Below are 23,604 nucleotides of genomic sequence, written 5' to 3'. Positions count from 1 at the left end.
CAGCACAGCATATCACAGCATATCACACCAAGCCAACCATCTCCCAAGGTCCCTCAAACCTTCCCATCTAAATAACCAGTTCCAGGCTCTCCAATCCCAAATCCAGATTCAAATTCAAATCCAAATCCATCCCTATTAGAATCTTACACAAACGATCCTTTGCCACAAAAAAAAACAAAAAAAACAAAAAAAACAAAAAAAACAAAATATACGCCATCAATGCCATTCCATGTATTCCATATATTCCACGCTATGCTTTCAACCCTACCATCTTTCCTAAAAAAAAAAAAGAAAAAAACGGAGGGTTTGAAAAAGGTATATCTCGCAACTCTCCAACCCCCAAGTAACCCAAAAAATCTCTCCAAATTCAGATATCAAATTTTTAAAATAAAAGTGAAAACGCCAACTGTAAATGCTTGCTTCCTTGTGTATCTATCTATAAATCCATCCTTTCAAGTGTTGGTTGGTAACTTCCTCCCACTCCCGGAAACCTGAAATGTCACAAAAGCAGACGAGAAATGAAAAAGAATAAAAAATTAAGAGTTAGATAATGAGGAAAGATTTAGTGCATTACACTTTGTCTCCATCGCTCGACCATGTCAAGTTGTCCCTGATTGAGCGGTTCGCCACCAGGCCCAGTGTGCATGCCAGTGATGGGGTTTGTGTGGATGTTTTGCATCTGCATCTGCATTGGCATCATGTTATTATAGCCACCCATAGACATGGTGTGTTGATATGCCATGTTAGGGTATGCATTTCCATATTGGGCCGTCATAGGGTTCATAGAGGCTTGTTGAGCGAATTGGGGGTAACCACTACTTAAAAGTGTGCTGTTGTGAAGATTGTAGCTTGAAGTGTGTGGTCTTATCATACCAGCCTGTCCTTGGGCATAGGGATCATTATGCGTGCCACTATGGACACGACGAGGAGCCGAGTTTTGTTGTGTGATCAGATTGTTGATTGTGGTAGCTCTTAGCTGGCTTTGCTTCTCATGTATCCCCAGAAGACCAGCGGCGGGTCGGGATGGTTTGCTAAAAGAGGAATTTCGGCTTGCGCCGGCAGCTGGGTGAGAGGAGAGAATGTCTGCCATACTATTCATTTTGTTAATGACTAAAGGCTCCGGGACTACTTCTGCATCACCAGCAGTGCCGACTTCTTTTTCACGAGCTTCACGCTCTGCTTGGAGACGTTTGCGTCTCTGACCCAAGGTTTCCTCTTCTTCATTGACTGGAGCTGTCAAGATTTCATTTTCCTTGCCCTTGCCATCATCATTCATTAGATCTCCACCGAGTTGACTCATCAGCTCAGATGCAAAATCGCCGCTGACAGGTCGCGTAGCCGGCAACCCAGTTGCTGTGCCCCCTCGCTCTTTCAGACGACGGATGCGTTGTGCGAGTGTTTCTCCTTCATCCTCTTCCAGAGCAGGACTACCTGTAGGAATGTGCATCATGGTATTAGCTCGAGGCATTGGCATAGGTTGACCCGTGAGCCTGGCCCTACGTCGACTGAGTGGCTCATTGTCTTCTAACGCACGTTTCTCCATTAAACCGAGCGGCCGATTGGTTTCTTGAGCATGGGCTCTTGTTACATTCAACATGGCCAAGGGAACGTCCTCGTCTTCTTCAGCATCTGGATCGTCATTGTTACCAATTTGCCATGCTAGGTTGACCCGCTTTTGTTTCCTGGATTGCTGTTGCCTTTGTAGAACAGTATCCATCTGGAGTAATGTAGACTGCATGCCATTGACATTTACTGGGGGCCGAGTCCGAATCTTTTGCTGCTGCTTGCGCAACTGCAGTTCGGCAAGAAGTGTGGTTGGTGGACCGTGGTAAATTTCATCGTCCCTTTGACCCTCATCCTCTTCGTTTTCTACTTCACCTTCCTCGGCTCGTATGAGGTCCGTAGCACCACTGACTCCGCGCGTATGTCGTAAAGGTGTTGTGTCCTTGTTATTGATGTCATCTTCGTCGTCTTCGATGGGAGATCTCGTCGCCTTTCTTTCTACCTGAATGTTGGTCATTGAGGCAGCACGTTTGTCATTATCTCCCAGTAAATTATTACTACTTCCCCGACGACCCAATAGAAAGTTGAATGAACTCGTCCGTTTCTTTGAACCATCTTGCTTGTCTTGCTTATCCGGCGTCAATAATTGGGTGTTGCTCTTGATTCGTTGATGCGATTTTCCATACACCTCGGAGCCAAGATGTCCGGCAATTGCATGGTCTACAAATGCGGTGACAGGAGCATGCGCAGAGGCATCGAGGATACTATCCAACGTAGCAACAGCTGACTGGTCTTTCAACTCCATAGCACTGCTTTGCCCCTCTGGCAGTTCGAAAAATAAGTTTGCTCTCAAGTGGGCCGGCATATGCGATAGGTCCTGTGTATTCCTCCGCCCACCCATACTCATTCTCTGGTGCTGAGGAATGTATTCCAGGTTTTGCGCTTCGTCATTCTCAGGCAGAGGCTCACCGTTCACTTCCAACACGTCCGGTAACCAGATAGCTGATTGCCGAGCAGCAGGTGGAATGTTGCTGAGCACCTGAGACCTTCTTTTATTTCTTGCCATAGAAGATGGATTTTTTGAGAGTTTCTGGGGTAAATTGAGCATCATGGGAACTCTAGCCGGATAATAAACCATCTGCTGCCCAGTACTTGGGTCAGCGTATGTCTGTGGTCTAGCCATTGACTGTCGATCACCGGATGATATCCTTCTCTGGTCATTATATCCCCTTTCATCTTCGTGTAGCTCCAAGTCAGCCGCCCTACTCTGTTCTTCCATACCCAAGCCGTAGTCGAAAGATGTTCTCAGAGGTGCAGAATGAACTCCATCAAAATCTGCAAACATTCGCTCTGCCTGGTCAAATGTGTTGGTTGATGTTGAGGTTTGAGGCCTAGAATTGTTGACCTGTTCTACCATATTCTCTGCCACATTCTCTGTCATATTCTCTGCCATACTCTCTGCCATATTTTCTGTGCCGAAGTTGTCGGCAGCTGGTCGTGTTAAGGTCGCAGAACGTTCATCTTGTTCCGCAATTGAAGGCGTTGGATTATCAACAAGTGATGGAAACGATATATTGACGAATGAATCCAATGGTCTTCCTTCTAATTCTGGTTCTGGTCGATTCCCGAACCTCGAGCTCTTCGACGCGGATCTTGCTAGTGTAGTAGTAGAGAAAGAGCCTTTTGGAGACATCATATATCCGGCTGGCGAATAGCCTCCCGACCTCGCTGCATTATTCAATTCGATGATGGAACTGGGATTGGAAACTTCTCTCGACACTTGCGGCATTTCGTTAAGCTGGGACAGAATTGATGATCGGCGACTATCAGAGCGCTTCTGCTCCATATGGAGTTCTCGAATGGCATCGTCAATAGAGGAGGTCATACTCAATCGTTCTGCTGTCCTTTCTAATTTATCAATATTCCCTACATAAGCCCCTTGCAGCGTCTGTAGGTCGGGGGTCGGATGTCGTAAGGCAATGCTGTGACCTGATGCTGTACGAACAATGGACGCAGGTTCTATTGGGAATACTGCACGAGGTGATATAGGAGAGGTTGTATTGTTGGACGACCTTGTGGCTGTATTTTGTCGTGGAAGGGGCCGTGGAATGCTCACGACTAGGGGTTTCTCCGGTGGAGATTCCTCTCGTAATGTGACGTTCTTCCTTTCTGGTGATAGCGCCAGTGAGGGAGACGTTTGCTCTCGTTCTACCTCGTGCTCCTCGTAATCGTCCTCCTCTAAAATATCATAACTGGCACTCGTTTTCGTACTTTTCGAGGTAATCGATTGTACCATTTGACTGAGACTCTGTGGGTTCTCTGGAGACCATGTTTGGCTGTGGCTCGTATCGCTATTCTGCGCATCTAAAAATAGATGACTTGGTAAAAGGCCTTGGAATGGAGAATTAGAAGAAGCAGAGCTTATTTCGTGGTCATCATGATGATCTTTATCATGATCTGTTTGATCAAGAGCACTATAAGCCATGATGGGCAAACAATGTATTTTCTCTGAGGTTGTTGATAATTAGGGAAGGGATGGGGGATGGACGGCGGATGACAAGCACCTTATTTAGACAAGCAACTAGAAAGTAGAGACTAGAAACTGGAAACTGGAAAGCAGAAACCAAGTAAATACCTAGTAATAAAGGGTTCACACGGTAGCTTGTAAAAGGGAAAAGCCAAAGCCAAGTCCAAGTTCAAGTCCAAGTCCAAGTGAAAGTGCACCCGCCGCTACCAGGAATGGTTTATTTATTATGTTTTTCCTGATAGGTAGGGAGGTATGTGTGTATACAAGCTGTGAGGCTGTTTATCGTGAACTTTCCGTCAATTCCAGTAACTAATTCAAGTGTAACAGGCTCAAAGCGTTAAGAGTCAACGTGTATCGTCCGGTCTGTAGTTCCCAGGGTATTATTCATGTATCATGTATCATGTACACGACCAGGAGAAGAAGAAGGATGCGACCAAGTCATGGATTGGTTGCCATACATAATAAATTACATCACCGAAAGAGAAAATTCTAATTAGGAGGTATCCTTGACTAGGTCGGTATTTGTTTGATTATGAAAAAGTCTGTGAACAAACTCGAGAACTGGTTCTATTGTTATTGTTATCTGGAACATTATATTCTATTCTATCATCTAAGGAGAGTTTTAAAAATACTTCGATTACCTCATGAGACCCCCTTATGTACAGTTTGTATAGTTTGTACATAGTTGTAGTTGACCATCACAATAAATTATAATTATACACATAAAGTCAAAGAGGCTTCGAGTTCCAAAATATGAAAGACCAAACGGCACCATGAAGCTTATCTACCGTGCCAAGGGGTCGATAGGAACGGTACAGTACATATCTATCTGCGCCCACATAAGGTATCCCTGGACGCCATCTCCCAGGTTCCTTCCAACGAGATGAATAGAGACTTTGATATCGGCAGATGGGGAGATTAATTGATCGGATTCGTCTGCAGCACAGCATTGTAAGGGAAATGAGGAAACGAGAAGACTAGAAAATACCAGCAGACTAGAATGCATACATGTGATATATGTCAACTTAGAGGCTGGTGATAATATTCTTTTATGTAACAAAGATTTGAATCTTGTCTTCGAATTCGATCTATCATGCAAAAACGGGTGAGACTTTCTTGGGGTAGGAGTACTAGTATTATCATGCACGTTCGAGACATTGATTTCGTGCAGTCTCCCCTAAGACACCCGTTCATCTAGGAGAGTGGTCAATCACACATCAGTCTGTCTCCTCTACTTATGTATTATCACGTGTAAGCAATACAAACTTGAAATGATTGAGGCTCTTTGGCAATGTGATTTATCTTCAGTTATTCGTGATCCGACCGAGTATACTGTGGATAATAGAACGCATAAGCTTTCCTGAAATGATGAAAGGTTGGGAGCAGGCCTCGAGGAAGCGTACCACCACAGGAGAGGTGAATACATCCTCCGTATTATCGTTAAAGTTTGAGGGGAAAGTACCTCCCAAATTTCCGTACCAAGTGGAATATAAAATACGAGTTTCCTCGCCGAGTAGTGCAAAGATAGGGACAGAAAGTCTCTAAACCACCATTATGCTGTTTATTTTTGTGATGTACAGACATAGTTCTACGAGTACAAAGAAATTTGTATCAGGATATGTGCAAATGCACCTCGATTTCACCATCCGCAACTTCTCATGCCGCGGTGGAAGTAGAATGCCAGTCCCTTTCCGTTCACTTCACCTTGACTTCCATTCACGTCCTACACAGCCCCTTTATCACGCCCAGATCAGTGATGAGCTCCGGTGTCTCCTCTGTATCCTACCAGCTTCATTCTACCGATCATCTCACCAATTGTGAAGAACCCCAAAACCTCAGCGACTATAACACCACCCGAGACCACCTGGGCTTTGCTAATATTTCGGACTTGTTCGAGCAAACCAGTAGGTGTTGCGGTGCTAGAGTTTGCTGCTGAACTGAAAGCTGACCTCGGGTTTCCGGATCGAATTCCCTTTACGAATCTTTGGAAGTATGATTGGAATGTCGAGGCTGGTCTGCAAGCCATAAGTCAGCTCACAGTTTCGTAAAAGCACACTTCGTTGTCCAACTTACGGAGGTGCCATCTTTTGACCTTGGATAACTAATTTGGTGAGCTCTAATCCAACACGAGTGTAATAGATGGTTGGTGGGATTTGTCCTATACACACAAAGTTAGCCATTGAGCCCTAAGACCATCCGAAATAATTCTTTGCACGGAGGTGCAGATAAGACTCACGCTCAATGAAGGCAATCAATCTTCCAGTCCTTCCCCCAACTTTTCCCAAGGCATTTCCAAGGTTTTTGGCAGCACCCGAAATAGCAGGTCCTGCTGACGAAGTGACACGAGAAAGACCCTCGCTAGCTTTCGACTGGAAATCTGATGCTTTCTCTGAAGCTTTTGAGGCAGTATCTTTTGCTGCTTCGGTGGCCTTAGTGGAGGTAGATTCAAATCTTCGTGCCGCCCGTCCAGGAGCCTTCATAGATTGCCGCAGCACGGTGCGGGAGATATGTAATGACATTATGGAATCTATGCGCCGATCAACAGAAAGGAAAGGACTCTCGCGTTACTCGAGGTGTCGATTATCGGGGGGTCTTCGTGGTGGTGAAGTGTAATCGCGAGAGAAATGCTTGTCGACTTTTTTGCCGACGCCGGGAAGCTTAGGAACGTTCCGTGGTGTGGAAATTGCATATTAGTAAGCACAAATGAATTCTACCCTCGATATTTTTCAAGCAGGACTTTATTTCACGAATAATAAATCTTCACATTTCCCATTTTATCAAATTCGTAAACATTTGTATTTGCATTTGCATCTAATTGGAATATCTACACTATACATACTATTGCTATGAAAGTTTTTATTAATATTGATCACTGACTTATTCATCGTTCTTGATCTGAACTTTGATAGCTCCAGTCTTTGGATTTGCTGCCGTCTCGAAGGCTTTGATAGCATCTTCTAATGGGAAACGGTGGGTTACAAGCTTCTTCATATCGATAATACCACTCTCGACCAGTCGAATGGCTCTTGGCCATGTGTTGCAGTATCGATACTGGAATTGAAGGTCCACCTCGCGAGTGCTCAATCTCATAAATGGTAGCGTCATCTCGTCTTTCCCTACTCCGACCACGAATACTTTTCCACCAAACTTGACTGCCCAACAAGCTGCAGCGACACTGCTTTCAACCCCAGTACACTCCATAGCAACTGCTGGCTCTATACCTCCAAAAGATTTTACGATAGCTTTGCCTCCTTCCTCCGGAGATAATCTCTCGACTTTATGTGCAATGACAGAAGGAACCAGCTCCTTGGCAAACGCAAGTCTTCCGTCGTCAATATCGGTAATAACAATTGGACAAGCTCCGGCTGCTCTAGCACAGAGGAGGGTAATGAGACCGATAGGACCAGCTCCGCAGATGAGGACAGGGTCTCCCAACTTAACGTTGGCTCTTTCTAGGCCAGCTAATGCAACGCTCAAAGGTTCCAGCATCGCTCCGTCTTCAAATGACATATTGCCAATTTTGTAACACCAAGTAGCTGGGTGGTTTACGTATCTGCGGAGAAGACCTGGAACCGGTGGTGTCGACAAGAACAAGACCTTCTCACATCCATTGTATCTACCAGTAAGACATCTCTCGCATTCACCACAAATAATATTTGGCTCGACAGCGACACGGTCACCGACCTTGAGACTATCAACCGATGGATGAACTGCCAGTACAACACCAGCTGATTCGTGACCAAGTATGTGTGTATCTTCGACAATCATTGGGCCTATGCACCCAGCGTGCCAAAAGTGTACATCTGACCTGCAATGACTGTTAGAATGATCTTTTGCGTAAAAATGCATTGGAACTCACCCGCAGATACCCACGCTTCTAATTCCCACCGTAACTTCTCCTGGCTTCAACGAGTCTCCCTTTTCAATGCTTTCCAAAGATGGTTCTGCTTCTGCAACCCACAGGTCATGGGCTGGGTTGGTGTACACACCAATGTTGGACTTGGTAGGCTTCGCCATTGTGGTCTCTGTGAATTCTGCTGCTGAAGGACTCATAGTGACTGCTTTTTGTCTTTGGTAGATACTTTTCCTGAGGGATAGAAGGAGTTGAAGTATTTAGAATATCCCCTGTGGTAAATATTATACTTGTCAACTGACCCACGAGTTTCGATAGCGTGAAAGTAGAATTATCCGCGTTCTGCTATCCTTTCCAATGAAATGAGGTGGTTCCGCCAGAAGTTCCCCACGAATTATACGTGTTCAGCTCATCAGACCAATTCCCCATACGTACCAAAGAGCACATTTACTGATATACCATCAAATCCCCGCCAAAGGTAGTGGTGGGGCAGGGAAAGATCGGCGGAAGAGAGCCCGACCAAGGGAAATGTGATCCATGACAGAAAAGCGAACCAGGAAAAAAGCATTGAATATTTCATGCGCTCCAATCATCATGTTTTAACGGCTTGCGCAGTAATTAAGGTATTCTCCGTTTTGTACCAGGTTGAATGTTGAATTGATCAAAGCGACTTTTGTGTACGGTGTTTACTATTCATAAGTATGCCCGATGGTACCCCACAGGTTACCCTTATTCTACGAAGCGTGGGGTTTGAGCGAGATCCCCCCTTCATTTCGTAAGGATGTCTTGGTTCCGACCTCGGATACCTCGTTCTTCACTCCCCTATAGATTTTGAGGCTGATTGATTAAATCTAATCTTCTCCTCGTGACCCTACGGATATCTGCCCTCGAATAGAGTTCTTGAACAGCTCGAACCGACAGCAACACACTAGGTAGTCCTCTCCCCCTTACTCGTACTTTTTGGAACAGTGTAAGACTCTACTCCAGTATATTGTGGTCACTCCACCTTGTACCCCGCATTCATTCGTCCTACAACAGTTCAAATTCAAAAACTACTCAAACTACTCTAGATCTATCATCATGCCTCCCGTTCCTCGGTCACCTATCAAATTGGCTATTCTTGATGATTATCAAGGAATTGCCTTGAAGCATTTTGAGACGCTTAAACCTACCGTTGAGATCACCACCTTCCCAGATACCCTCTTACCTTATAACGATCCTTCAACCCCTGAAGATGTCAAGAGCCAGCTTGTGGAGAGGCTCAAGCCTTTTACAATCATCTCATCTATGAGAGAACGGACTCCATTCCCTGCATCGCTTCTAAAAGAGCTCCCCAATCTGAAATTTCTCCTCAATGCAGGAAATAGGAACAAGGGCATTGATATGGAAGCTGCTAAGAAATATGGGATTAGTGTCACTGGTACTTCGGGAAATTCAAAGACGGGACCAGATAGCACCACTCAACATACTATTGCACTGATTCTGGGTATTGCAAGGAATATTTCCTGGGATGATAAAGTAGTCAAGGAAGGTGGTTGGCAAACAACGCTGGCAACAGGGTTGGCTGGAAAAACTCTTGGAACTTTGGGCTTAGGAAAGTTGGGTACAAGTGTAGCCAAAATTATGTATTCAGCGTTTGGTATGAAAGTAATAGCATGGAGCTCAAGTTTGACTCAAGAAGCCGCAGACCAGAAGGCTAGGGACTGTCGTTTTGCTACAGAGGATGAGGACGGCGAGAAAGTATTCAAGGTTGTGAGTAAGGAAGAATTGTTCTCAACAGCGGATGTAGTTAGCGTGCACCTAGTATTAGGTGATCGTTCGAAAGGAATAGTAGGGGAAAAGGACCTGGATTTAATGAAGAAGAGCGCTTTGTTTGTCAATACGTCACGTGGACCTCTTGTTCAACAGGATGCGTTGTTGGATGCTTTGCAGAAGGGAAAGATTCGTGGGGCAGCGCTAGATGTCTTTGATTTGGAACCGTTGCCAGCGGATAATCAATGGAGAAGCACAAAATGGGGAGAGGAGGGAAGAAGTCAAGTATTGTTGAGTCCGCACATGGGTTATGTTGAAGAAGATAAAATGAATGATTGGTATCGGCAACAGGCTGAGAATGTGCAGAGATGGCATGATGGAAAAGAATTGATGGATGTATTGGCTTAGGAATGGGTCTTGCACTCCTTAATGAAGTGAACTGAATTGGTGGAACGAATGCACACATTTTACTTCAGAATGCAGATATATATATTAAAAATATTTTGGCTCAAGTGGATCAATGATTTTTTTAAAGGTTGAACAGTGAAAGTTCGTTAAAGGATTGGTGTGGATGACGAGAATACTTAGATTAAAAAAATGCGAAATGGAGGAGTACACATGTTCTCTGTACTTTTGATTTTAATGATCTTTCCAAACGTGTAGGGAATAGTATACAATCTCGGTGAAATCTAAGCCGATCTTCATGAAACAGTATCAAAAGCATATACTTTTCAAAAGTGTAATGCGAGGAAAGAAGTATATACTTTTGTTTCTGAGGCGCATCGTTCCTGCATACATAGTCAATAGTAGCCTGTAGTAATTTTTTTTTAGCACAAACTTAGTCCAGATAATTCAATTATATACTGTCTCATGCTCTAGCCTCTGGTGGTTAGCATCACAAGTCAAGTCGACCTTATTACGTCACTCGGTGTGGTAGCAGTAGCCGTAGTACTTCAAATACTGATATAAACCATGTCTAATAGTCTTTTGTTTATCTCCAACCTAACAATTTACAACAAAATAATTTCCCTAAAATCCTGCGTTGGCAACTTTCTGGCTTGGTAATTTACCACGGAGGATTGCATATAACCTTTACTTTTGCTAATTAACTATTTAGGAAGTAGCGAGCTCCCCTGAACGATAATGGATCTCTAAGAAGATTCCCGGCGTCGCAAGAATCGGGCACTGTATTGAACAAGTCAGAGTTGGAATCAAAGGATGGCACTGACCCCAAGATTGTCTTGTATACACTTACACGGAGAAATCTTGAAGAAGGCCTTCGACCTGAATGGAGCATCCACATGGCACAAGGATGCATCTTTAGCTCATTAGAAATTAGAGGTGCTTACAACGTTAGCTCCATGGACGTCATGCGTGGAGATCTTTCAACATCGCATCCTAAAGCAAGTCAGATATTGAGACAAACATTAGCTCAACAAGCATTACTGCAATGGGATGTAAGTTGCACAAGAAATAATGACACATTAAGGTCCTAAGTTAAAATAATTCTTGCAGCAAAACCCGGCTCCGGCGGGGATTTCAGATGCAAAAGAAGAACGAGTGTTTATGAAGAGTTACGAGGATATGGTTAGAAGTCTGCAACACACACCTAAAGAAGAGATTAGAAATTAAGTTGTTTATATGAAACATTGTCTACGCTTGGCAATCTCAAATGATAATGGAAAAACCCTTGGTCCTATAAATCTCGGGTGTGTCACCCAGGGTATAATAACAGCACTGATTATAATACCTACAGCTGTTATCTGAACTGTTCTCTAGTCAAGAACGCAATCTGAAGATGGAGAATCTTGCAGTAAGTTCCACCAGACTTGTATATATTCAAATTCATTTAGACTGACATCAAGAAACTTAAGTTACGGGATGCACAAGCTCTTGATCCTGAAAGATATGGCAGTGGGAAAGACACATTTGGCAAAACCGATCGCAATACACAAATTTCTGATACTCCAGGTACTGGTCCCATCACTGGGATGCCAGATTTTACAACACCACTTACCTTGCTCGGTGGCCCGAAGAAGAGAAGAAAGCTTTCGGATGATGTGGAAGATGAGGTATGAGACGAATCTGCCAAAACGTTGAGAAAATGATTCTGGCACTTGATAAAAATCGGCTAGATGGGGTTAATGGTGATGGACTGAGAGGATTTTAAGAGTGGAGGAAATTATGGTCTTTACAAGATGTCGCAGCTATTTTTTCCCCCTCTTTCTTTCTTTTTTTCTTTCTTTACGTTGCGTTACATTCCGTGTATTTTGGCATAAATATTATGCGAGATGGGAATTTTCACAATGGTAATACTTCTCTAGTATCTCGCGAAAGACTACAGAGTCTCTTCAAAACTTTGACTTCGTGAATTTTAATCATTGATATGAATATCAAACTGAAAGCAAATATTATAAGAAAATGATAATTAGAATATAGGACTTAGTAGACACTATTGTAACGATACTGTACTGGAGGCAGCCGCTGCCTCCAGTACAGTATCGTTACAATTTATTTCTATAAACCATCTTGAGAATTTATATTCCTTTAATGTACAAACTTTCCAATAAGTCTAATACTCTACTTTTGGACCATCTCTCTTTTGAACCACTCTGTTACGAGGTTTGTGTTACGAGGTTTGCCGTCTAGATCACGTGGAAGTGCTCTAGGCTCTCGAGGTGGTTTATAACTAAGCGTCAAGCAGGAACTTAAGTAATGACAATGATGCAATTCGTAACTAATAGTAGAGTATACTAAATGATTGATCTTGATCTTGAGCACGAAGCTCTATACAAAGGGAATCCATCTTGATTATATAGACCTTCGTATTCCAATATTGGAGCGATGGAGCTGGGGAGCGAGATTCGAATCTCGCTCCCTCACTCCCTCACAAGACTATTCATGTGATCCTATAACACGTGATAATAGTTATAATGTTGCAACGTAACATATATTTATTGATTAACGTGGTTTATCAGCGAGCGGGCCATATCACCGAGCGGGCCACCTTTACCTCAATTTATCATTTCAAACCCATATTATTTAACAACAATTAAATCAATTGATTGAAACTATCAAGAATCTAATAATCTAGGATCTATTATACTATTCTGACAAGTTCTTGAATTATGACCAGTCTTTCCACACTTACTACAGCATCGACTAGTAGATGATTCCCTATTAAAATTTCCCCCATTTTGACGCTCGTCGCGTTGAATCTGATTATCAACCTCTTATTGTGATAATATATCTTCAGCTTCTTGTCCAGTAAGTACTCCTCCATTACGTAGTTGATTTTTTTTAGCGCGTCGACGTTTACTTAATGCCTCATTTGCTCTTCGAAGCATACGATTCTCAGCACTCAAAAGTGTAACTTCATGTGCTAATCTCTCTGTACCTTTAACTAAAGCTTGTACAGTCTCAAATATAGGTGTAGGAGAGCTTGATTGATGACGAGTTATTCGAGCTTTTACTAGAGTTGATTGTAAGAGAGCCTCAGTTGGATTATGAGGGGTTTGGGAGATCCAGGAGTTGGTAAGTTCCAAGGAGGTAGATGGAGGGGTAGAAGTACGAATCCTAATATCTAGTTTTGAAAGTATAGATTGAGGTTCGAATGGTATTAGACCTGCTCCTCGAAAACCAGCTTTCATATTCTGAATAGTAAATGATTGTAAATATGCAGCTTTGAAGGCTATAAAGAATTCAACCTTGGTAATATGATTGATATGAGCTTTGATAAATCCTTCAATTTGACAACTATATGAACGTTTGAGTATGCCAAAACACCCAACATCGAGTGGTTGAGTTAAATGACTTGAATGTGGTGGTAATTTGAGGCATATAATATCATTTGATTTGCAATATGATTGAAAAGGTATTGATTCATGGCTTTCGTGCCCATCCAATACTAGCATTCGATATTTGCCCTTTCTTTGACGAATAGTATGTTTATCGAAATGCTTTAACCATTCTAACCCTGTCTCATTATTCGTCCATCCATTGGAAGTAGGTTTAATAGCCCAATCCGCAGGAAAATCGGTTTCGGTATACCAATTGGAAAGATGAACTTGTCCTTGAACTACCAGAAATGGAGGTATAGTTTCACCCTCTCCATTGCCACATATAATTGCTGTAGCCCACTCTCGATTGCCTGGTTGTATTGCCTTGCTTCTACCATTTCGTTCAGCACTAGTTACAACCATTCCAGAGCATATTATACCCATCATGAAGCCGGTTTCGTCGAAATTGTAGAAATCGGAATCGACAATACCATATTTCGCCCGCATATTCGATACCAATCTAAACCACTCTTCAATAAGCTTGGGATCTTCGCAGAGAGCTCTTTGAAAATCATAAACGCGATTAAAACGCGTCTTTAATTCTGGACATCGTTTAACAAAGCGATGAGCCCAGAGCTTTCCAACCTTCTTCGCACCCCGCGATTCGAGGATATAATTCGCCATATCTTCTACACCATTTAATTTAGGTGCAAACCCTCTCTCATCCATATCGATTATATACTGGATAAGCACTTCCTCTTCTAATTTGGTCAAATTATGACTATTTGCTCGAGATTCGATACGAGGGGTAGTACCGTCCATTCTGCGCTGAATCTTTGTACGCGGGATATTATATAGCTTAGCAGCCTTCCGAATGCTTAATTTTTGGTCTTTATTGATAGCTTCAATAGCTAAAAGTATTCGACCTTCTTGATTATTCGATTCCATAATATATTGTTGATAAATCGCGTATTGAAGTTGAAAGATATAAATTGAGGTAAAAGTGGCCCGCTCGGTGATATGGCCCGCTCGCTGATAAACCACGTTATAAAATTATTAATAAATGAAAATCACGATTTTTGATATAAAATATGACCGGAATGTTACGACCAATCCTAACAGCTACTCAGGTGAATAAGCTTATGGTCACATGACCCAATATTGTCCCACCTAGAATCACTCAACTACAGGTAGTGGGACATAATGGGAGGCGATGGGATGTATAGTACGAAAGTCTATATAATCAAGATGGATTCCCTTTGTATAGAGCTTCGTGCTCAAGATCAATCATTTAGTATACTCTACTATTAGTTACGAATTGCATCACTGTCATTACTTAAGTCCCTGCTTGACGCCTAGTTATAAACCTACCTCGAGAGCCTAGAGCACTTCCACGTGATCTAGACGGCTACCCTCGTAACAGAAGCTGATAGGGCAGATCTGAGGCTATATTGACTTTTGTAAGAATCACCCCTTATCTTAGTTCTACGGAAGTGCGAAGCTCTCCTACAGAGAGCTTCTCAATCTAGTCCTAATAGGACTAGTGCCCTGTGCACGTGCTACGCAGGAACCATTCACTTTAACAAAATCTTTAATTAATTTACTCTTATATTTAAATTTTAATATTTCTTATCAATTTATAAATCCGTTACTTAATTATAATAATTTATACGGGGGGGGTGGGGAACAAATAATAAAAAAATAATTATACGATTTTTCTTTAATCTGTATTCATTTACCTCTGTGACGGAAACCCCTGCTTTCCTCCCACCCTTATTATATAGGAAACCTCAGGTACATTAACCATGTCCACACATGATACGATTACTCGGGATTAGTATACGATTTAGGTTGTCTGAGGATCAGATCCGGACAAGTACTAGGTATCAATGGTTATCGGTAAAGTAAGATCATTGGAGGGATAAATATGACTTCTTTTTGCCTAGCCATTGCGGCTAGGCCATTCATTTGTGTATATATAGAGTAGCTATCCTCATCTACAGGTGCTCTTCACCTGTAGATTCTAAGTTAAATACAATTGCTGGTCTATAAACACCCTTTTGATCACAACCTCATTTATTTCTATAAACCATCTCGTGAGTTCATATCTCAACAATCAAAGACAGCTATCCTTGGAGAGTGCACAGAATTAATTACCTCTGTTCTTCACAACTCAAGATTCGGAGCATATTATACTCAAATTCTCCTATAGGAAAAGCTGTGTAAGATTATCGCTTTTAAAATCTAATTCTTTATTTTTTTAATTTTTTTTTTTTATATCCGTAACGAAACCTTTGAGGTAAAGAATGATTGGTTAGTAGTACATGAAATTGAAGTTAAAGTCATTTGGCGTTCACTTCAATAAGATCTTATCCCTGCACCAGCTAGGCTTATGGGTGAATTTCTGAGCTGGAGATGAGGGGAATTGGTTTCTATGTTCAGAATTCAGATTCGCCATACAAATGATAGACAGGGAAGAATCCGATAAATTTGATAATACCAAAAGGACGCGCATGTCTATATAATCTCATACCAACCACTTTACCTGAAATTTTGCATCCTATAAGCTTTGGAGATTCGGCTTAGCTTTATGGTAATTAGCTCTATTAAGGTTTTATTCCTCTGGTCCCGTATGCTTTACTTCCACCTACAAGCTATTTTTTTTTTTTAGTAAAAATTGGTCTTGCTGAGTTGAATAATTGGATTTATCTCTGGTTACTAAAAGAAAGAAATATACTATTTCCGTTACTCTTTAATATGAGATAACAAAAGATGGAAATGTAAAACTTGTCTTTTCCTAGGTATCTGATTTTCGCTTACGAAAATGTAATCTTAGGAGCGTAGCGACTCGTAGTGCCACCATTAACGAGATCATATAACATCTCGGACAGAGAAGGACTCTTGGGCCTTTGAACCGCTCTGGCAGTATATAGAAACCCGGAGCTTAGGATAATTAGAGTTACTTACTTGAATGCAGTGTAAGGCTTGCCTGGCTAGATCAATCTTTGCCTCGTTGTTGTTCCTGACCCTATTCTTTACGCGGAACTCGGGACTTTTGCTGAAGATAATTGATCCCGATAAAAGCCGTGTCAATCTATTGTGGTCGGGATATAGTTGGGAGGGTCGCATCTTTGCTTTTAGCAATAGTCGTAAAGCTCACGAACTGGACCGGTCTTGCTGTCAACGTTCTCGCCATGTTTTGATTTATTCCTGTGCTGGTGGCGTGAATCATTGCTGTCACTATTGGCGTTCATGATGGCAAACCTTTCCACACCCTGTCATGTTTTTCAATGTAAGGGGAAGATGGTTGTGCTTGCTTGTTGATAGTTTGAAATTGAGAAGGTCGGTCGAAGAATTTAGTTTTGAATGAAGATAAAGGCTCGCCAGTTCGAGAAAAAAAAAAAAAAAACCAAAGTTATGACTGAATTTCGACTGTGTGCTGCGAAACTTACTAGGGAAATTTTTATTCTTTACTTGCGTTTTGCATTATAGGTCATATTAAACCTTCTTTGAAGACTGGTGGAAAATACTTGAATCAGCAGGACGCAAGCCAGAGAGACAATTATGGTTCACGGCTGAACGCTTCTGGCTGACTCTGGGAGCATCTGGGGCATCACGTGGGTGGCTATATTAAAGACAGAATGAAATGAGACGACTGCAAAAGTCTGACTTGGCTTAGCAAAGAGAACTACTTATGGGTTGATAGAAAGATTATGGAAGACAGAAGTGTACAAGAGTAACGTGATTCGAACCTCCCTTCGAACATTATTAGACACGAGAAACGCTGGACAATAAGCTGGACTGAGGTGACATGTTGGGTTCATCAAAACATAGGTATTTAGAGCTAAACAATCGCATATACATAGTAAAGATTAAATAACGAATATTACCTGAATATTAAATTATGGGAAGACATATTGGGTCAAGTGAGAAAGCTCCTTCAACTTTTTAGATGATAGTTACATTTTTTGCGATTTGAGAAGAAAGGTAACCATGCAGTGCGATCAAGGGAGAAGATTGCTAGAAGTGATTGAAGTAAAGGCAAAGTGAAAACAATATCCTCTTGAGCTTTGGTTGTGCAAGAGCCTCCCGCTTTCCATTTGAGCTAACTGGTGATGAAGATGATTGTGATTTAGTTTATCAATTGAATAAATTCCGAATCCAAGTGAATATTACAAAGATAAGGATTTAATACTTGAGCTATGTTAGGCTACAAATACAAAGCCATGATAGATGAATTAATGTTTTCACTAGCATCCGCTTCGCAATCAAATTTGTCAATATAGCCCGCAAGTTCTTCGTGTAGGAGTTGGAAGTAAAGAATGAAGTAAGCTGGACAATATTGTCAACGAAAGCGCTTGACCATGATACGACATATGCAGACGGAAAGCAAAAGCATAATTATTCATGTGAGGGAGGAGAGAGGATCAAACAAAAAAAAAGCAGACTCAAAAGAAGTGAAACGCAAAAATGAAGCACTACTCGAAAGCTAGATTTGCATTGAAGATATGGCATAGATCCAAATCCGACCGCCCGTGGCAGCCAGACTGAGATAATTCAAACAAAGCAATAAGGCGACGGACTAAAGCAGTGATACCAGAACACCGCGTCATATGCATACTACTTCTACTGTGGTATAATATTGCATTAAGTTAATTTCATTAGTACTAACAAGCGAACTTGCGTTGCTGTGAGTGCAACAATTGAAAGTTGTCTATGCACCACACTTCTCAACTTCGCGATGTACGAAGTAGATGAATATATAAGCGGGATTTGTACTAATTTACTAGTATTCATAGAATACTGCATTAACATAATGAACTTCAAACTGTTCTATTATCACCCACTTTTAGAGGTGCTGTTGACCTCCTGGGATCTTGGCAGCATATGCATATATATTGCATGATGCATATAAGGAGCAAACAAAACTCAACTTTTAATTCATTCTTTCCTTTTGGGTATACTGTTTGTTTGCTTTCAATATTTTGATTTCAAAGCACTTTTAATTCCGGAGGCCGAATACCTAACCCTATTCCTTCATTTTTTGAATATATACTCGCAGCTTAACTGCTTAGCTAGAGAATCAATCAATTCAATCTGATGCTCTTTCTAGTCTCAATAAACCCAATAGGTGCTCTTCATTATCAAGAAAAACTCCGCTAACTCGATCGGAAGATCCGGTCGGAAGCACTTCCAACGGGAGTTTCTCCAGAACATTGATATGCTTCTACTACCAGTAGCAAAAGATCTTGGAAGATCTCAACAGTGCTATATTGGAAGTCGTCATCCACGATATTTAGTCCAATTCCTCGACGTCATCAATGGTTGTTCCTATCTATCTCGCTTATATTTAATTGCCCCACAATTTAATGGACGTCAAGTCCAATATCACTACAGAGTTCGGAGTTCAATGATACTGAACAGAAATTAATGTTAATATGAATATGATAGACTCCAACTTGTAATAAAAAAAGGGTACACAAGAAACGCCTTAAATCAAGCTCGTATCGCCAAAAAATCCAAATTGACCAGAGCAGAAGAGGAGTTCACCTCCGATAAATGGCCTAGCAAGAAACCCATCAAGACCTCAGGCTCTGACATCTATACTAAATATCGACCTGGTCTAATAAGATGTGACGAGAATATTGGAATAAACTCTGGTTTGTGTTTGATTTTAACCTCGAGTGATTCAGTTATCTCTCAGCTGGTGACCATTTTGACGAGCATCACGAAAAAAAGATTCTATTGGCATATTTGTATTAAGACTCTAATGTCAAAGTGTGATTGAAACTTGGTCAAATCAAACTAGGTACGCTTAAGCAGTGAATCAAAGGCAGATATATTTCGTATCTCCAATGTAATCTTATTAATACGGCCAAATCCAAAACCTATCTCAAGCCCAGTGTCTCTGAACATATCTATATGTCCATTTGCTACCTTAGTACGGTTTGAATCGAGATACGGTAACCGGCCACCTACCGTTCATACTTTAGCAGCTACTTCCACTCAATATTTAATGACCTCCAACTGTAACTGTCCACAACATCCAAGAACACCATCTACTCCAACCAAAGTCTTTATCATCCACCTGACATCTAAAAATCATATCCATCAATCAAAATCTCCAACACTTCATCATCCGAGTTTCATAGGACCCTCTTCACCACCATTACAAAATCGAAAAGATGATGGACCCAAAGAAATACGATGAGCTATCTCAGCAAGAAGATAACTATCGTAAAAAATACCATGTCGAAATATATCTCAGCCTCACTACCGAGCCGGACTGCAATAATCCTATCGGGCCAGAAATACACAGTGCTATTATGACCTTAAATGGACATGGTTTTATTACCAGAAATAGCCCTGTTTTTAAAAGCGACCACAAAGGTGCTTTCTACAGACAAATTGATGCGCTGGCTAATGTCCGTATCAAGCTCGTTGACTGGTTCAATGTAAGCTACTATTTTTAATTCTTTGGTTGAGCATTGAAAAATGAGAAATTACCTGTACTGATGTTGAATGTGTAGGAAATGAGCAAAAAAGGCTTCCCGCCATATATGGATGAACGGGCCTATATTATTTACGGGCATATCTCTAGGCGTATGCCCAGGGAATTAATGGAAGAGGGTGGCGAATACCTTGATTGGCTTTCAGCACGTAGGGCAGAATATTTGGAGACGCGCTCAGTAGATTAAACGGTACGCAATGCCAAGTGCTCGATTTGAAACAGAGTATCTGTGGCACTGCGGCAACTTGATGGAGGTAGAATATACAACCGTTCATGAGCTTGTATTAGTCTCTACTATTCAAGTATTAGGGTTCTTCAAGATAACATAAATAGCAGTATTGTTTTAGCACAAGGTGGATATAAAATTTGAATTTACTTGTCTCATCTTCCAGAACTTTCACATATATTCATACAATCCATACCATAAGCTTTATCAAAAGCCTTTCGTCTTGACTTGTAAGCCAATTCCCAATAAGTGATGACAGGAACAGGCGTGGCACGATCTCACTTGATCGGGCAGCCCAGAACATAGAATAACAAAACCAAATCTATGGGAATTTTTGTTGAAAGTAAATGGCAAGCTTAATCTCTTCGTTGCTGCAAATTCATGAGAATTTTAAGCTCATGTGACTGATGGCGCCGAACAGAGCACATATTGAAAGATGAACCTAGTTCACATTCCTCAAATTGTCATTATTTCTTTTAAATTTCACATTATTCACGTCCGTCGGAGAGCCAAAAGCATACCTAGGTAGGCATAGATAGAATATTTCCAATCCAACTCATCAATTCGGTAGCAAAATAAACATACAGATTACACTCAAAAGTAACATCAGCTCGGTAATGAGTACACGAGTTAGGTTACGATTTCCTTGTGTAGCTGGAAGTGCGGATAAACCTCGGGTTTTGATATTATCCGAAGAATGAAAGGGGAGGCACGACACCATGAAGATTAGATCGATATTATAATGTCAAGCAGTGTTATGTTAGATTATGATGATCTCGAAAGTTAATACAGAATATTTGATCAGCTATAATTAGCTCCTTTTTAATATTCCGAAGATTGTGCTATAAGTACAAGGAGGAGCCCCTTGCCTGTCTTCTAACTTGGAAATACTGAAGCCTAATGCCCTCCTAAAAACAGATCTTCCGAATTCCTTCTGCTTTTGAGTGTATTGATGTTTTCCTCTCAATGTAATGCTAGTAAGAAGAGTAAAACGAGATGGAGTACCCTAAAAGCTTCGAGCAAAACCATGTTTGGGAAAGACTCTAGTGATAAGGTTCAAGGTGATTTAGATATACACTAAAAGTACTAACCCGCAATGTTTGACAGTGGCTTTTCTCGCTTTCTGGCTTGCTTGCTTAAGCTTCGCGGCACCTCGACATTGACGTCAACATCGCCTATTTCCGTGTCCTCATCCTTAGTCCTCTACTATCGCATCTATTATTGCCGCAGGTGGTTTCGAGCTGTTGATAGATATAAATATATCAACTTGTGAAGTCTAGTACCCTGCTTTCGGACCACTCTTTTATATCAAAAATAATGATTTCATCTATTAATAATTCAATAACCAAAAAAGTTTGTAATTAATGATTTATTAAAGTTTTACGAATTCCTATACAGATATTTTGTTAGTAAAATAAAAAAAATTTATTAAATCATTAATTTGTTGAATCTGAGTTGTTTGGAAGTAGTAGTATTATTAGATGTAGGTTAAACTAAGGATTTAAGTTACAGTAATGGTAGAATTGAAGATATTCCCAATTATGGTCCGTGCACCATAATGGTCATATGACCTCAATTCTAGGCCCATAATGACCTTAATTTCAACATAATTACAAATTATTTTTTATTGTAATAAAAGATTTTAAATAATATATTTTTAAATATTTTAAAAGAATTTATATTTTATTTTTAATAATTTTTGTTGAAAAATTATTTAAGATTTTTAAGATTTTTAAGATTTTGAATTTGTATATAAATCTTATCTAAAATAAAATTACTATTCAACTTTCAATATCTCAATCAATAAAGTCATTAAAAATCCGGAATTTTTCAGAATGTATTTATATCGCTATAATTTAATTATGAATCAAATTTTAGTCGAATTAATTCATTCGTTGTAAAATTATTAATAGATGAAAATCAAGGTTTTTGATGTAAAAGATAGTCCGAAAGGGGGGTTTGGTCGCAAAGTCGGGTACTAGACTTAATACATGCAAAGCACTATACAAGATAAAGACGAGCTAGAAAACGGGATCATATCGATCAACATATTCGAGTCTTATTATTCACTGTCCCGTTGAGTATTTCCAATTGATAGGTACAGGATAGAACCAAACAGGATAATTTCGATGCCATGCAGCCGTTCAATCCTTGCGTTTATGGAAGATTCACACGGACAGAGGAGGAGCTTTTCGAAAGGGATACCATGTTATTATTCACGAGATATGGATGGAATCTGAGTGCAGAGTTGGTGCAATCACAGGTTTGCATGCAGCTGAATTTCTAGGCTAAGAGATAGAGGTGAAAATAATGGATCAATTGAACGTCGTATGGCCGTTTTGGTAAAAATGTAACTCTCATCATAACTACATTTCGCTAAGAGGATGGCAATAATGTAATATAGAAAAATTCGCTATGTTTGATGTCAGCATTGAAGAGTAGGAGTGCGAAATAATTTGTGATACTAAACGGGGGGATAATTAGATAAACAAATATTTCGTACAGGATATTGCGTGGAGAAAAAGAACTAAAAAAATCTCAGAGAATAGGAAAATAAATAACTGTCGGTTTGGAAAGTTGCATTTGGGTACTACAGGGAATACAAAAGAAGGATACATTAGCAGGAGTGAGACTTTGTGGAAGCGGTGATGTAATGTATTGAAAATGTTAGATTATCAGATATATGTATTCTCGGATACTCAAAGTAGAAAGAAGTATTTAGGAGATGCAATACTGAGAATCTCAAGATCATCCTCCAATATCAGGTTTAGAAATCTGAGCAATCTGAATGCATATTAATTATTATTTGAGTCGATAAAGGAGAGAAATACGTGAGAAATAATGCAGAATTGGGTAATAATTAAATTAAAAATATAAGAATCTATCCCTGTCTCAATCCTGGGTGAAATATATCATCTCTACATTGATCATTTTATAAATTCGATATAAGTCTAATACTTTCTTTCTGGGTTATTGTTACGTTGTAACATTATAAACTATTATCACGTGTTATAGGATCACATGAATAGTCTTGTGAGGGAGCGAAGGAGCGAGATTCGAATCTCGCTCCTTCGCTCCCTCGCTCCAATGTTGGAATACGAAGGTCTATATAATCAAGATGGATTCCCTTTGTATAGAGCTTTGTGCTCAAGATCAAGATCAATCATTTAGTATACTCTACTATTAGTTACGAATTGCATCATTGTCATTACTTAAGTTCCTGCTTGACGCCTAGTTATAAACCACCTCGAGAGCCTAGATGTTGACCTCCTGGGATCTTGGCAGCATATGCATGTATATTGCATGATGCATATAAGGAGCAAACAAAACTCAACTTTTAATTTATTCTTTCCTTTTTGGTATACTGTTTGTTTGCTTTCAATATTTTGATTTCAAAGCACTTTAATTCCGAAGGCCGAATACCTAACCTATTCCTTCATTTTTTGAATATAT

At 40.6% G+C, this 23,604-nt stretch overlaps 9 protein-coding genes across 9 annotated transcripts; 4 read left to right on the top strand and 5 right to left on the bottom strand.

The window, feature by feature from the left end:
• Window positions 1-562: 562 nt before the first annotated feature.
• On the bottom strand, window positions 563-3,988 carry SS1G_05961 (hypothetical protein; the record flags this gene model as incomplete). The annotated part of the gene is made up of 3 exons (XM_001592989.1): window positions 563-1,431; window positions 1,534-2,325; window positions 2,785-3,988. The coding sequence occupies 3 exons, from the start codon at window positions 3,986-3,988 to the stop codon at window positions 563-565; spliced, it is 2,865 nt and encodes a 954-aa protein (XP_001593039.1).
• A 1,792-nt stretch (window positions 3,989-5,780) lies between these two features.
• Window positions 5,781-6,549, bottom strand: SS1G_05960 (hypothetical protein; the record flags this gene model as incomplete). Its single annotated transcript, XM_001592988.1, has 3 exons — window positions 5,781-6,045; window positions 6,104-6,188; window positions 6,267-6,549. The coding sequence occupies 3 exons, from the start codon at window positions 6,547-6,549 to the stop codon at window positions 5,781-5,783; spliced, it is 633 nt and encodes a 210-aa protein (XP_001593038.1).
• Window positions 6,550-6,907: 358 nt separating this feature from the next.
• SS1G_05959 (hypothetical protein) lies at window positions 6,908-8,047 on the bottom strand (the record flags this gene model as incomplete). Its single annotated transcript, XM_001592987.1, has 2 exons — window positions 6,908-7,838; window positions 7,890-8,047. 2 exons carry the CDS (start codon window positions 8,045-8,047, stop codon window positions 6,908-6,910), a joined length of 1,089 nt encoding a protein of 362 aa, XP_001593037.1.
• Window positions 8,048-8,963: 916 nt separating this feature from the next.
• SS1G_05958 (hypothetical protein) lies at window positions 8,964-10,043 on the top strand (the record flags this gene model as incomplete). Its single annotated transcript, XM_001592986.1, has 1 exon — window positions 8,964-10,043. One exon carries the CDS (start codon window positions 8,964-8,966, stop codon window positions 10,041-10,043), a length of 1,080 nt encoding a protein of 359 aa, XP_001593036.1.
• Window positions 10,044-10,936: 893 nt separating this feature from the next.
• On the top strand, window positions 10,937-11,713 carry SS1G_05957 (predicted protein; the record flags this gene model as incomplete). Its single annotated transcript, XM_001592985.1, has 3 exons — window positions 10,937-11,092; window positions 11,392-11,448; window positions 11,510-11,713. 3 exons carry the CDS (start codon window positions 10,937-10,939, stop codon window positions 11,711-11,713), a joined length of 417 nt encoding a protein of 138 aa, XP_001593035.1.
• A 1,155-nt stretch (window positions 11,714-12,868) lies between these two features.
• SS1G_05956 (hypothetical protein) lies at window positions 12,869-14,362 on the bottom strand (the record flags this gene model as incomplete). Its single annotated transcript, XM_001592984.1, has 1 exon — window positions 12,869-14,362. One exon carries the CDS (start codon window positions 14,360-14,362, stop codon window positions 12,869-12,871), a length of 1,494 nt encoding a protein of 497 aa, XP_001593034.1.
• A 2,307-nt stretch (window positions 14,363-16,669) lies between these two features.
• Window positions 16,670-17,209, top strand: SS1G_05955 (predicted protein; the record flags this gene model as incomplete). Its single annotated transcript, XM_001592983.1, has 3 exons — window positions 16,670-16,706; window positions 16,930-17,031; window positions 17,121-17,209. The coding sequence occupies 3 exons, from the start codon at window positions 16,670-16,672 to the stop codon at window positions 17,207-17,209; spliced, it is 228 nt and encodes a 75-aa protein (XP_001593033.1).
• A 683-nt stretch (window positions 17,210-17,892) lies between these two features.
• SS1G_05954 (predicted protein) lies at window positions 17,893-18,229 on the bottom strand (the record flags this gene model as incomplete). Its single annotated transcript, XM_001592982.1, has 2 exons — window positions 17,893-18,043; window positions 18,087-18,229. 2 exons carry the CDS (start codon window positions 18,227-18,229, stop codon window positions 17,893-17,895), a joined length of 294 nt encoding a protein of 97 aa, XP_001593032.1.
• Window positions 18,230-19,599: 1,370 nt separating this feature from the next.
• SS1G_05953 (predicted protein) lies at window positions 19,600-20,112 on the top strand (the record flags this gene model as incomplete). The annotated part of the gene is made up of 2 exons (XM_001592981.1): window positions 19,600-19,869; window positions 19,945-20,112. The coding sequence occupies 2 exons, from the start codon at window positions 19,600-19,602 to the stop codon at window positions 20,110-20,112; spliced, it is 438 nt and encodes a 145-aa protein (XP_001593031.1).
• Between the last annotated feature and the right edge of the window lie 3,492 nt (window positions 20,113-23,604).

This window comes from Sclerotinia sclerotiorum, genomic scaffold (assembly GCF_000146945.2).
Source record: "Sclerotinia sclerotiorum 1980 UF-70 scaffold_7 genomic scaffold, whole genome shotgun sequence".
Taxonomy (NCBI): Eukaryota; Fungi; Ascomycota; class Leotiomycetes; order Helotiales; family Sclerotiniaceae; genus Sclerotinia; species Sclerotinia sclerotiorum.
The sequence above is the reverse complement of the archived record's forward strand: the minus strand, read 5'-3'. Positions and strand labels throughout refer to the sequence as shown.